General features: G+C 34.3%; 1 protein-coding gene across 9 annotated transcripts in view; it reads right to left on the reverse strand.

Annotated features, from left to right (window-relative positions):
- The window catches only part of REPS1 (RALBP1 associated Eps domain containing 1), a 62,058-nt gene that overhangs the window by 23,029 nt on the left and 25,090 nt on the right, over positions 1-13,939 (reverse strand). For 8 of the 9 annotated variants that reach the window (XM_053974707.1, XM_053974705.1, XM_053974701.1 and 5 more), the window contains exons 4-8: positions 10,252-10,405; positions 4,192-4,319; positions 3,551-3,713; positions 3,191-3,254; positions 2,184-2,338 (exon numbers count right to left, since the gene is read on the reverse strand). In XM_053974707.1, the coding sequence (XP_053830682.1) occupies positions 2,184-2,338; positions 3,191-3,254; positions 3,551-3,713; positions 4,192-4,319; positions 10,252-10,405 (664 nt within the window). The remainder of the gene's footprint in view (positions 1-2,183; positions 2,339-3,190; positions 3,255-3,550; positions 3,714-4,191; positions 4,320-10,251; positions 10,406-13,939) is intronic. The other variant, XM_053974704.1, reaches the window with a different exon arrangement.

Genomic DNA, 13,939 nt, shown 5'->3' on the forward strand with positions numbered 1-13,939 from the left:
TTTTGAAATAAAGTTTGCCATCTTGCACATTGGTTTAAAAGACATTCAAGCAATTCATCTTCTTCAACAGTTTGACTGTACATTATTCATACTGAGGCATGTCAACAGAAGATCAACCATTTCTTTCTTTGAGAGAGTTTTATCCCATGCAAAAAGCGCACTCAAAAAGACACTCTGGTGTCATACTTTAGTTTCTATTTCTAAGACGATTTTGGAAGAAAGCTTTAACAAAACACAACTTTTACGAGAACTGAAATGAAAAATTATTACCAAAATTTAACTGGTTCATCTTTCTAGGCTGATTTACAGCTCTTAAGATGAATTCCTGTAATTCATCATGTCCAGTAGACAAACCTATCACTAACTTTTAAATTAGTAAATGTATGCTGTTGTAACTAAACATAAAACTATAGCTACATCAGTAACTTCATAAGTATTTTATCCAACATAGAAGTTTTGGCAATAAATCATGTTATGTGCTACATAAGATCAGCTATTTCCAATGCTGCTGACCAAATAAATATATAAGTAAAATAAAGCTAATTGGATAAAAACCCATAAGTTTGTGAGAACTTCAATTTTTCATTGTAGCTCTTAATAACCGCAGAATAAAGTATCAGATTTTCCTATATTTAAGCATGGCTTATATAGCAAGGTAACCTTATAACATTCACTAGAACAGGGTAACTTCCCTTTAATTTTTAAAAGCAGCTTTCCCTCAAATTTAAAGGCCACTTCGTACCTCATGAAAATAATCAGAAGTTTTATATTAACAAAGTTACCTGTAAAATGAGAACAATGAACATACACATAATACTTTCTGCTTTAGTGTCTGATGTATAAAGTTTCCAGACAACTTTAGCTGAAATCTAATACCAATAACAACAAGAGAAGATCAAGACAAATATAGCTGTTGGGTGTGGAGTTTTTGGGGATTTTTTTTTTTTTTTAGTAAAAATGGTTTATACAAATAAATGTTATTTCACATCCTACAAAGATTTTTGCTTGATCGCCACTTTAACACAAAAATGGAGAGAATGGAATGGTTTTAGACATCTGCTAGGTTTTAGCCCAATTAAGTGCAGCTATTTCTCACAAATGTCTTTATCATAGCAAAATGCTTACTCATACTGAAAACACCTCAGCAGCAGCTCTTTGAAGAGCCAACCTACTCCCACATAAAATAGGTTCATTATTAAAGCAGAGATAAGAAACACAGTATCTAGTTTAAGAATTCATCCATAATTTTGAGATTAAAGTCTCAGCCTACAAACACAGTATGAAAAGAGTCCCCTTGAAGTATTTAGTGAAAATAAATAAAATTCTAGCAAATCATAGTACCTGTGCACTCAGAATATAACCTGACTTTTCAAGCAAAGACTGCTTGTTAAAAAGTAATCTAAACCAGCTTTAAAATAGTAAGTTTCCTTTATCTATTTTAAAATAGAAAAAACAATATGGCCACAGACATCCTGTTTTTAAACATCACTTTAACATGGAAAAGAAGTTTGTGTTTCAGTTACGGGACTAAGTTTTTGGCACATATTAACAAGCATAACTCATACATTCAATAGTTTTTCTGGGAGTACCAAAAGATAAAAGGCAATACACAGAACAACTAGGTGCCAACACAATGAAAGATAAATCTGCTTTCAAGTCAGGAGGTGAATTTCAAAAAAAAGGGTATGTGGTACTGATCCTGCATTTTTAAATTGCAGGATCAGTACCACAGATCAGTACTATCCTGCCCTTAGCATTGAATCTGGGAATATTTTTTAAGTACCTTTGATACTCAGAAACTCATACCATATTTTCACAAATGAGGGTGAACAGAAAGCATACTCATTTGAAAGTGAGTCTAAAGTATAGCTGGCTTGGGAACTTGAAATACAATAGCTGGTCATGAATAAAATCCATACTGTGACAATTTTGTTTTCTTTAACCTTTAAAGGACACAGTCAATATTCCCAAATGTAATAGTATATGTGTACTCCTCCTAAATAACTGCCCTCTACAGAAATATGCACATGCTCAAATTAGCTTTGAGCAATAAGACTTCTAAAAATTTTACAATGCTTTAGTTCACATTGACAAGTGCTTTCTGTTCATACAAACAAGTACCTGCTGTAACAATTAGACCATAATTTTAAAATACTGACATTTGTGTTGAACCTGTATCTTACCCGTTGAGTCTTCCAAATCAATCAGTTTGGGCATTAAACTTTCAGGTAACTTTTCTGGCAAATCATACCCATTCTTCCTAGCAACTACCAGATGAAATGCAGCACAGAACTCATCCAATGTCAGGGCACCATCTTTATCAAAATCTGACAGTTCCCTAAGAAGGAAAACTTAGTGTAAATAAAATTTCTAAAAGTTATTTTATTTCCAAAAAAGACAGGCTTCCATTTTGCTACTTGGATGAGCAAAGTCTATTGCTCACTTTATGCTACTAAACACTTCATATTAGCGCTACATGCTTTGCTCCTCAAGATGATGAGCCTTCATAAATAATAGCTTACAGATAATTTAAAATCACTTTTATCTCTCCTGGTTTTTAACCCATTTAAGACAGTACTGCACAATTTTATAGGTCTCAGAATTTTGGCAAAGTATATTACTGAAATTACATGTGCTGAGGCAACATGATTTATTTAAAATGGGAAAATACCTGAAATAGAAATCATTACACTGAAAGAAGGATAGCACCTGCCAAGGTAAGCCATTTAATGACAGCATGCAATGATGCATTACAAATTCCAGAATACAATGAAACAGAAGAGTTGCACAAACTCAGAGCTGAATTTGTCATCATGCACCACAAATTGTATTTAAAAATGTGAATCTGTGTTTCATTTAAATTTACTTAGACATAAATGAATAAATAAATATAGATAAGGAAATAATTATTTAAATTTGAATGCATTTTTAACAATAAAAACCTCAAATAAATTGCTTCTAACTCTGAAGAGTTTGAAATTTCCTCTAAGTGCCTTGTAAACAGTACCAGCTCAGGCCCATTAAAACCCACTAAATAATACTGGCATAAATATGAGCAGGACTGAACATACTAGTGTAGTAGTGAAATTTTACTTAACAGTTTCTAGAAGTAACTATTAGATGTCTACCAGGTAGCTGTCATCTTTCTAAACATTTAACATTAATAATTATTTAAAACAATCACACTTACCAAATATGAGAAAGTTCAAGAATAGGTAGTTTTGACTTAGTGAAAAATTCTTTAGCTGCAGATCCTAAAAAATCACAACAATCATTTTTAGTATTTAAGGTAAGTGAAATCATTAGAAGACTCAGACCTACTGTAAAGGTGATGAGTTATTTAGCAAAGGTTCTGGGAAAAATGGCACTAATTACTAGGGTTAAATGAGGGAAAAAGGCAAATTAGTTTCTAGTCTTTCTTGAATTACACTGAACTATAGTAGAATATTATCAGCAAAATGCAGAACTTCCTTCAAAGTAGTATGCAAGCCTAAAGTCTTTGTAACAGAACTGATGCACCCACAATTATATTTTGTAAAGAATAACTTACCTGGTATAAATCCATTTAGATCAGGTTGAATGGTTTTAAACTGATTAACATAATACTGCCTTTGTTCATCAGTTATTTTCCAGGGGTCATCATAACTACTTGATTGCCTACGAATTTCATTTGCTGTTGTAGCTGATGCTACAGTTCGTACTGTTGTCTGGTCCTGAAATGAAATATTTTCCTCAGTATTATCTACCTAAAATGCTTCTACAAATTCTCAACTTCTTGCCTTCAAAATATAAAGCATAGTTAAAACTGACAGTAGTTAAAAAAGTGCAGGAAACCATCGTCAGATGGCATCTCCAGGATAACGGCAGGGTATTTTTGCACATTGATACAATATGGAATGACCGCAGGTATGTAAGCAAAAAAAAATAAAATATGGCACATATGCACAAAAAGCTAAATACAAATGTTTAAAAGTCATAATTATTGACATTTTTAAAATTAGTATCTTTCATTTAATGATTCCAAATTAAGTCAACTCAACGGAACAAGTATCTGCTGGGCAAATAGCACTGAATTGACTACAGCACAGATACACAGTAAACAGCTGCAATGAAAATTATGAAGGAAAAAAAACCCAAGGATTGCAACATCAATCTGAATGAGGCAAATCAAATACCAATAAAGTGTCACACCTGGACAGAAGCAGGATGCATGGCTAAAAGAGCACTGGTTGGTGGGGTATCTGCAAAACTGACCCAATTTTCTTGATGGGGTGGTGGTGAATGGCCAGACCATATGGGATCACTAGAAGTAGATGAGCCTGAAATTAGAAGAAACATTTCCTTTTCAAAAGACAACCTTGAAAACTGAGAAAGAACTGTGGATATGGAAATATCTCCTGTCAGGGAGATACACTATAGGATGATGAGAAAAATGGCAACCAAAATGTACCAAGGTGACAAAGTTCACCTCCTGACATCTCACTTCTGTAGATTTTTACACTACGTTAGCTTCAATCTGCACTAAGAAGACAGAACTGAGGAATGAGCTTATTGCAACACATGTAAAATGTAAATTGGATTTTATCCATTTAATGGGTTTTGAATGAGTTAATAAACACTCCACATTTTCATTTAATTGAAATAAGCAACACTTGTATGGACAAATGCTATTTAAAAGTGGCATATAATATTAACATTTGACTGCATTATCAATATTAAACTTTCTTTTCTACGTTTTAGTTCGCCATTCAAAGAACTAAGTCTTGGACATTCCTTTTAAAAATTGGGGGTTTTGGCACAGACAATCCTTCTCCTCTACATCATTTCTACACTAACTTAACGCAGTTGCTTAAAATCAGGCTAAGAATAATAAAAAGCATCCATATAGAATGCTGATATCTGCTATCTATTAACTATCTGGAACACAACATTTGAAATTCACCCAATGCCCTGCTATAATCTACCTCTGAAGAACTGTCAATGTTCAATATCTTAATATTAAAATAACGATGAAGCAACTACAGAAAGATAAGGCCATCCAGTGTTCTACATACAAAACCATTAAAATTCTTTAAAATTGCAGTTCCAAATTAAAAATTTAAGGAACTCAGATCAGAGGGAAAACAAACCATTCAGAACAAGTCTAGAAGAATCCCAGGACCCCTTTCTACTCCTCAATTCCTGAAAGAAATGCTGAACTCCTTAAATCTAAACATTTGTGAAACTGATGAATCTACTCTTCTTGCACAGCTAAATGCCTTCTCTTGAAATATGCCAAATAAAGACATACTTAGATAAGAATTTTTGCTTTGTATGCAGAAACAGACTTCCTTTTAAAAGACAGGTCAGCTTCTTGTGAGTTTCTGTAAACCCTCCACACAACAAGAAACAGGACACTGATGTCATAAATTTAATCCTGCTAGTAAGATTTAATTTCAAGTAATAAACACCAAGAATTTCTTGTCATGATGCTGGCTAAAAAAACCTGCTATGACAAGTGCATTCATATAGAGGTAAACAATTTATGAAGCTGACAAAAATCAACAATTTCAGGTTCTTGAAACCTTTATGACACTACACTGCAGTAAACAGAATGAAGGAAATCTGAGAATCTGAGGACTAACATCTTAAGTGACAGTATAATGTGTTAGTATATAATACTGCTATCTAATACCCGGCAACCTGCAATTACTCTTTCATTCCATAAATTAAAATAAGAAAATGCTTAGAACCAGTTTATCTTTGCTCTTTTCCTACATACAGTAGTCATAATTGTGCAGAACACATTTAATTTTGCATTACATTGAATAAAAAGTAGCATTTGCATGAGGAGAATTTTTTTTTTTTTTTTTTTTTTTTTGTGGAGGATTTTTTCTTTCTATGTTAGCTTTAATATGATGAAAAGGCACTATTAACTATTCATTTTGTCCAAAATTCATCCTCCACTTTTGGAAGCTTCTGATGTGGCCTGGAGTTTCTAGTGACTTTTTCCAAAAGTGCTGAGAATAAAGGTAAGGCATCTGACAATGCTTTATTTGCTTTGAGGTTCGTTCTTCAGTAGTTCACCTAACTCTCAAACACTAGAAAGAAACTCAAGAGAAAAGCTCAGTCGCTTTCCACCTTGTCTCTTTCAGGACTAACAGTCAGAGGCAGACAACACCTTCCCAACAGTCATTTTGATATGTGACATTCAAATTTTATTTTTGATAGACTGACTTTCCCCTTCTCTACCTCTCAGACACTGACATTATTATCATTAACCTTACATGTTTACTCCTTCTTCACTTCTCTCAACAACTGATCTTGGTACAATTCAATTCATATCTCAGCACAGTATCTGTTCCAAAGCAGTACTTAGACAGCAACGGAAATGCTAGTAGCACCAAACTGTGATACCTTCAGAGTACTTCACAGGTATTGCAAGAACTGTTTCCTTTCTCTCCTAGTCATACCAGCAAGAACATTCTTACATTACTGCTCTTGTTATTTACTCTCCACTGCAATGTTTTAGGACACAGGATGGAATGGCTGGAGAACACTGGAGAAAGATTACTAGTAACCATGGAGACCTGGAACAACACACATACTCATGGACTGCCACCAGCCAATAACTCAATTTTCAAAAGCAAATTGGAAACAGAAAGGTGGAAGAGAAATTGGAAGAAAACTGGGTTACAGAGAAGACTCAAAGCCATTGGTCTGTTTTTATTTTATGATTTGTAACCCAATGAAGAAAACCTTCAGTGGTCTCCGTGCATCTTCATCAGTGGAAACACTTGCAACACCACTTTAAATGGAGAATAGGCCCAAGACGAATTATCAGATTTGATCAAGCTGGTGAAGTCTAATACTCTATGTTTAGTATGAAGACCTAACAAATTCCTGGAGCTGCTCTCCATCTTCCACTAGCTTGAATATCTTACCAACACATTGATAACTTAAGGAAAATGATCTTATTTCCTGTGGAATAAAAGCTACCCCCTTTACTTTGAGATACAAATGGAAATGTAAGAAACGTTCTATCTTGTTAACATGTACTTTTCAATAACTAAACAAATACTACTTTACTTGAACTAAATTGTCGACTAACTCTGTAAACTAAGAAGAGCTTTCCTTATCATCAATATGTGGTGAAACAAAACCAGAAGCTGAATACAATTCTGACAATAAGATAAAATACCAGAGAGCTCTTATGCCCAGGTAAGAGTATTCCATAGCTTGTAACAAGGCCAATTATCATCAGTTACTGAAGCATTAACTAGGGAACAAAGGACTGTTCAGTCCCCTGCAAGCCCAGTAAATATCTTACGGCTCTGAAGATGCAAGGGAACTGTTAGCACAGTAGACACAGTGGACATATTAGCATTCAACTTCATTATCAACATTAAGCTTTTTTCTACTTGTAGACATGTTCCACTTCTGTCCCTGAAGCGTTCACAAATGGCTACAAAACCCCTCGCAAAGAGAAAAGAAAGAAGTATGGCTTAAGGCTGCAATTTCTCATGCATATTCAGGTATCAATACAAAACTCTGATGTCATGCCAAAGCTAACAAATATCCTAGGACAGAAGAGAAGACCTCAGATGTTTTTAACTTGTTTTAGATCATTATTTGGATACTACCAACATAAATATTCTGCTTTGCTTCCAGTCCCAACAGAGTACAAGGTAATAAAAACAAAAAATTTCGCATTCTGATATACCACTCAACTATCATTTAAAGTAGGAAAGGGCTCTTTCTCCCAAGTTTGTCAACATCATGATCTTATCTTAAATTGCTAAACCAAAGGCACCTATAAGACTTGAGAGGCTCAGGTTTTAACAGACTTGACTCTGACATTGCAGGATGAGACCTGAGCTAACTATAAATATTCTACACAGGTAATCAATGTCTGTCACTGAATTTTAATTCCTGATACTAAAGTAAAATCAATGCATCCTTTGAGGCTCTCCTTACAAAAAATATTGAAGAGAGATGGTAACAAGCCTTGGCTTCTGGTTTTGTATTTGTAAGCATACTGAGCTAGTGTGACAGTACCGCAGAAACCTGTAATATACATACAAAGCATTAACACGATCCTAACTGAATTACAGTCACAGGACAACACAACTGACAAAAAATTGTAAAATCCAAATTATTTTGCTCTGTTGAGATGAGAACAGGTTTTCTTCCAAGAAACTGATAACTACAGCTATAAGTTATGAGTTCGATTTCTAAAGCAAGACAATGTGTAAGATTTTTAAAACCAACAATTGACTTATCTAATAATTATTCTACAGCCCAATTCAATAGAGAAAGCACTGTTTAATTTTGTTCATAGTGGGAGTATGAGGATGCAATGGAACATTTACTATGCATAAGTCACAATCTTCCCGTTTAAATATATCTTTCTGCAACAAAAAAAATAGATTTGATTTTTGCCCTTCTGGCTTAAGCAACATGCTGTTTATTATCTGACCCACCAGAAACATTTTCACACTTGAGTTTCCATGATTACAGTTGACAACCTCATAATGCGAAATAATGTTTGAGAATAAAGTAAAATACAAGCAGAGACCTGGGTTCTCACTTTGCTTGGATCACAAATGAACTGGCACAGCCCTACTGAAACTGTAACACTTCACCTGGTTTCTCAAAAATATCTTGCATTGGAATCAAGATGAGCTTGTAGTACTGATCTTAAGAAAACTAACCAGCAGTCTATCTGGTTCTATCTAAATGTCATGAGAACATAATTTTTCTATAAACACTGTCCTTAAAATGTAGGATCAAGAGAGGGGGGAAAAGCTGAACTGCCTACAACAGCTGAAATTCATAGCAATTCTTAAAGTAATATATTAAAAATTACTTTAGCATTTTCAGAAGAGACAATCCTTCCATAATAGCATCTTTGAATTACTTTAAATAAACTATGAATGTGTTCCAGTACAGAATATAAAATCAGGGAATACTGAGCTAGTTCAGAAATATGCTCAGAGAACTTCTGAAAAATTTACCCATTAAACATCACAGGGAAACCATTACCAAACTGAGATATTAACATGGTATTGCAACTTTATTTTTAAGATAACAATATTGAACTCTATAACACAAGGAAGAGTTTCCATACTGTCCTGAGTCCATGACTTTTTAAGTTAGAAAAACTTCACAAGTTAGAAATCAGACACACTTGTATTTCAGCTTTAGAGAAACAAAAGTCAGCTGAACTACAGGAGAAAAAACGCTGAGAAATTGAATGCTGACAGTGCTTGGACTGAACCCTTAGAAAAGATTATATAAGCAATCAGCAGACTAATTTTTTTTTTTTTAATTGTAAACTGACTGAGACTTACTAGCAAACAATATTCAGGACACTAACATAAACCTCTGCACACAACCCACTTCACTTCTGAAGTTTTATCTTCTTATCCAACCAATTCTAATAGAATCCCTTTTCCTCCATGGATGCTTAGAATTCCAGAATGACAACCACTGAAAGGTGACAGACCAATTTTGGAATATCATAACTGAAATAAACCAAGGAATCACAGTTCAATTTCAAACTACAACCTACAAAATGCAATATTATTTAGCAGTACCATCAAAATCAAAACCTGAATTACAATTGCTCCCAAATTTATTAAGACTACCAGGTATCAGAAAAGAAAACAGGACTTTTTAAAATAAGACATATTAAGGGAAAAGACTTTTAAATTTGTATACAGTGATACAATAACAGGGATGGTCTTCATGTTAAATGAAGAACATTAAAGGATGAAAAGCTTCACTGAAACAAGTGGTTCTGTCTTGACAGATTGGAAATGCAGATGCTTCAGTTGTTTACATAAACTTTAAAGAAATAAAATTAATTGTTTTGCAATTCAGCTAATCTACCGGAAATATAATTCAAGCAAACAATATATTATCTGCTGCTTTCCCTTGAGGTCCCCACATTTTCAGGTATACTGACAGCTTCTGCACAATTTCAACAGGATTATCAGTTTTGTTTTTAAAAACTTTCCACTGGAAAACTTAAGCACTCTTTTCCTCCCTCCAAACCCTTAGCATTTCCCATGTGACCCTAATAAATGCATCTGCCATATGTAAGACCACAGATTCTACAGTACTGCTATCAACACAGATACTTGAATCTGCAAGAAAATTTCCAGGACTGGAAAACACAAAGATAAACTGTCCTAAGCTCATTTATTATACTTATTTAAGAATTCCACAATGTTGGGTTATCACTGAAGCATAACAAGACATTGATACCTGGTTGTACTTCACTAAATGGAGCCCAAAAAGGCCCAGGTCCAGCAAGAGGTCGCTCATTATTCCCTCCGCTGGGATGGCGGTTGTGCTTCCTCCAGGTATGTGGAGAGGTTGGTGGGGATTGCTGTGGTGAAACAACTGGAGATGCGGACTCCTAATAAAACAAAGGAATCTTTTAAGTTTTTTACTATATAACTAAATACATCTAAAGCCTATCTAAAACCATTATTTCTAGAAACAACCATCACTGCAGATAAACTCATTTTAGAGAGTGAAAATTTTAGTACTCATTAAAATGAGGGAACAGGAGAAGTCGGGTACAGTATAACTAGGACTGAACACATTCACATCAATGTAATTAATATATTTTTAACTTGGCATTCTTAAAACAACAGCAATGCTGAGTTAAATGACTTAGCTACAAAGGAAACTAGATTATAAGACTCACTTTCACTTGTTATAAAAGTTACATTTGAAACCATGTCTCAAAAGAAATACTTACTGTGCAATTTGTTATCCTACCAAATGTTAATCAAATGACTCACAGTTATTTGTCTTCATTTAAAATGAACCAGAATTATAGATTGGTAAAAAAATCACCAAATAGCACACTGGATTTTTTAATGTGCAAAAACATAAATCCAATTTTTTAAAAAGAATGATGCCAGCTAGGATATACTTCTCTGCTGTACAAGGCAATGTTGCCATGATGCTAAGGCTCATACCTCTCTTTAATCCCATACTGTACTATATTCTTCCTGAACAGGTGGGGAAAAAAGAATCACATGTGCAATTTCTACATGGAATCAGTTCTCATAAGACATTCAAATTACCACTTTATTTCATTTCAAATAAAATACAAAGGAAAAATAATTTATATTGTACAAAGTATTCATGTAGTAGAAAGTAATTTCTTCCCTATATCTTTATCCTTTGAAATTCTTGTTTGCCAGTTCTCCCAATTTGAACTGAACTGTATTAGTGAAAACAAGTAAAAGAAAGTAAATCTTGAACTCCAAATATCCTGAAAAGTAATAACAAAGCCAAAAACCTGAAATTCTGTTTCAGCAGTACACAGAAAGTTTGGGATTCTACGTAAACAGGTGTTAACATATTATCAAGTATCAAGACAGACTAAATGTAGGCTTCCCCAAAATTACCCAAACTGATTTACTTTGCTAATATTTAAAGACCATTAAGCTTTTTAAACAGTATTACACCTATGAAAGTCTAAAAGTCTTTTAAAAAGTCAGAAAGTGCCATTAGCAAGCTTTTCTCCAAGCAAAGTATATTCTAAAAGTACACGCATCCTAACAAAAAAAAAGCTTTAGAGCCTCAATGACTGTTAATTTACAATGTGCTGATATAAACTTTTGCCTCTTTTTTGCCCTCTGATTTTCCTATTCCTTGTAAATTGAAGCCACCTTGGTTGATTCTACAGATGAGGTATTTTCTGGAAGTTCTGACCATCAAATCAGATTTCCTCAACTAAGTTTCTAGGCCACAAGATTTCAAACTTTCCATTCCAAGTATGTAAATCATGCTCATATATACTGGCAAAAAGTTTTACAAAATGGCTGGGAGCAATACTAATTCACTTCAGCTTTTAACTGAGGGATCAACTGACTGCACAGTCTGCGTTACTGTTCCTCCACAGTACCTCCATCAAATCAAGATACCTTTTTTTGTTGCAGCTACATGCCTTTCTGTACTTTGCCTGATTTCTCCTTGTTGCATTTAGTTAACAGATTTATTTTCAATGGCAGGACATTCTTATCCTCACTGGTACATGGGGACAAGAGGGGAAGGAGTCAGGGTTTCCAGAGTGCCACTTGCAGGCTGGAAAATGGAACTGAGGCTGAATGGCTACTGCGCTTAGCACTGTGCAACAAGTGATAGGAAAACCATGACACTGCATCACTTAAATCAATGAAAAGCTTCCTCTTCTGTTCGCTTTTATGCAAGCCATCTTTTATCAAACAGGACTTGAAGGATGTTTGAATTTTTTAGACAAAACATCATGGAGTAAATGTAGAGAAAGCTATGCTTGGACACAGGTGTTATTAATTTAATCCAGTACTCTTACAAATCAGATGGTCCAGAAAGACACAGAAGAAAACCTGAGGCAGACAAATGTATGATAGTCTACCTAGAGGAAACTACTGACTACTTCTAGTAACTGCATGTGAACATTAAAACTTGACACACAGTCATCATGAAGCAGCCCTACCCTAGGCTGAGAACTGACTCTTCAGTAAGCCTCTGCCTAGCAGCTGGTCTTATGCTGCGAGCACAGGAAGTAATTGTAAATACGATTCCCAATTTTAATTCTTCTAAATCTTTACTATACATGTGGTTCATGTGATTCTGTAAAGCATGTAGTGACAGTAATCAGATCATCAGAAGCACAAACATAGGAAATAATTAACTTTGTTCTCAGTGCGCAAAGCAACATTATATCAGAAGCATTAATCTGAGCATTTACAGATTTCCCACAATTGATTTGGAGCTTACAGACTCCAAAATAATTTAACAGCAAAAGCATATCACCAGCTCTGATGTCAAACTTCTGGAAGGGGGACAATCCCCATTTTTAGCTGTACTGTCATTATACGGCACACATTCCCAAACCAGTTTAAACCCAATTTAGACAGCATTGCTCTGGCACCATCTTTCCCTTGCACAATCCTAGTCACTCACTAATACCACTCATGGCCTTCATTCACCTAGCTAACTAGAATCTTAAGAGAGCTAAAACCCTTAACTGGTTTATTTAAACGTATTTATATATACACACGGAAATATGTGCATATATAGCAAATGTCTTAGCCAAAATACTGATGGCTTGATGCAAGTGTAAAGAAGGAAGATGAAAGCCAAAAAAGGCTGGGGAGGAGCCAGGACAGTAGAAATACTGACTCCCATTCTAAAGCAGTCATGGGAAAACACAATGAGTAGAGATTTACTGAAACTGCAATTATATACAGGTTCTAACGCCTGTATATAGGTTACTGACTATGTATCTGTCTTTACACTGGATAAAAAGTTATCAGTTTTACCTAGAAAACATGGTTTGTTGTATAATTTCCACTTCAGTTTTGTCTTGAGCTTCACACTTTAGCAAACAGCAGAGTAGTTTTATTAGAACCAACTTCATTCTCAGCTGCAACACACATTTGCATAATGTGAGAGTGTTTTGAGAGTTTATGAACATATTTGTTGCAACTGAGCAAGTAGAGTTGTTTGCTTTCACCTGTCTGATCTATTAATAAAAGAATTTAATTTTCAAAGCCTGAAATATCTAGAATCAGATTTTTAAAATAATAGGATAATTTAATAATAATTAGGATACAGAACCTAACTTATCTGCTTTCCCAAATTGTAGCATGTAAGAACAGTTTGCATTATTTAGCTTACTGGTAGCTCAGTCATTTGAAGTTACACACCTAATCTCTCTGGGAACTTTGAAAATTTTACTCAGCGTCTGTACACTGTAGTAGGTGTTAGATCAGCTGCTATTAAAATAATTTTTTATTTTTTTTTTTAGTATTTTCAATGCAATTACATTTAAACCACTACCTTTTCCTTTTGTTTTCCCTCTAGACAAATCTCAATAAAAATCAAACCAATTACAACATTCTGTATTTTACTATGTTAAGCCACTTATTTTATCTCTTTACATGATTCA

The sequence above is a fragment of the Vidua macroura genome, chromosome 3 (assembly GCF_024509145.1).
Source record: "Vidua macroura isolate BioBank_ID:100142 chromosome 3, ASM2450914v1, whole genome shotgun sequence".
Taxonomy (NCBI): domain Eukaryota; kingdom Metazoa; phylum Chordata; class Aves; order Passeriformes; family Viduidae; genus Vidua; species Vidua macroura.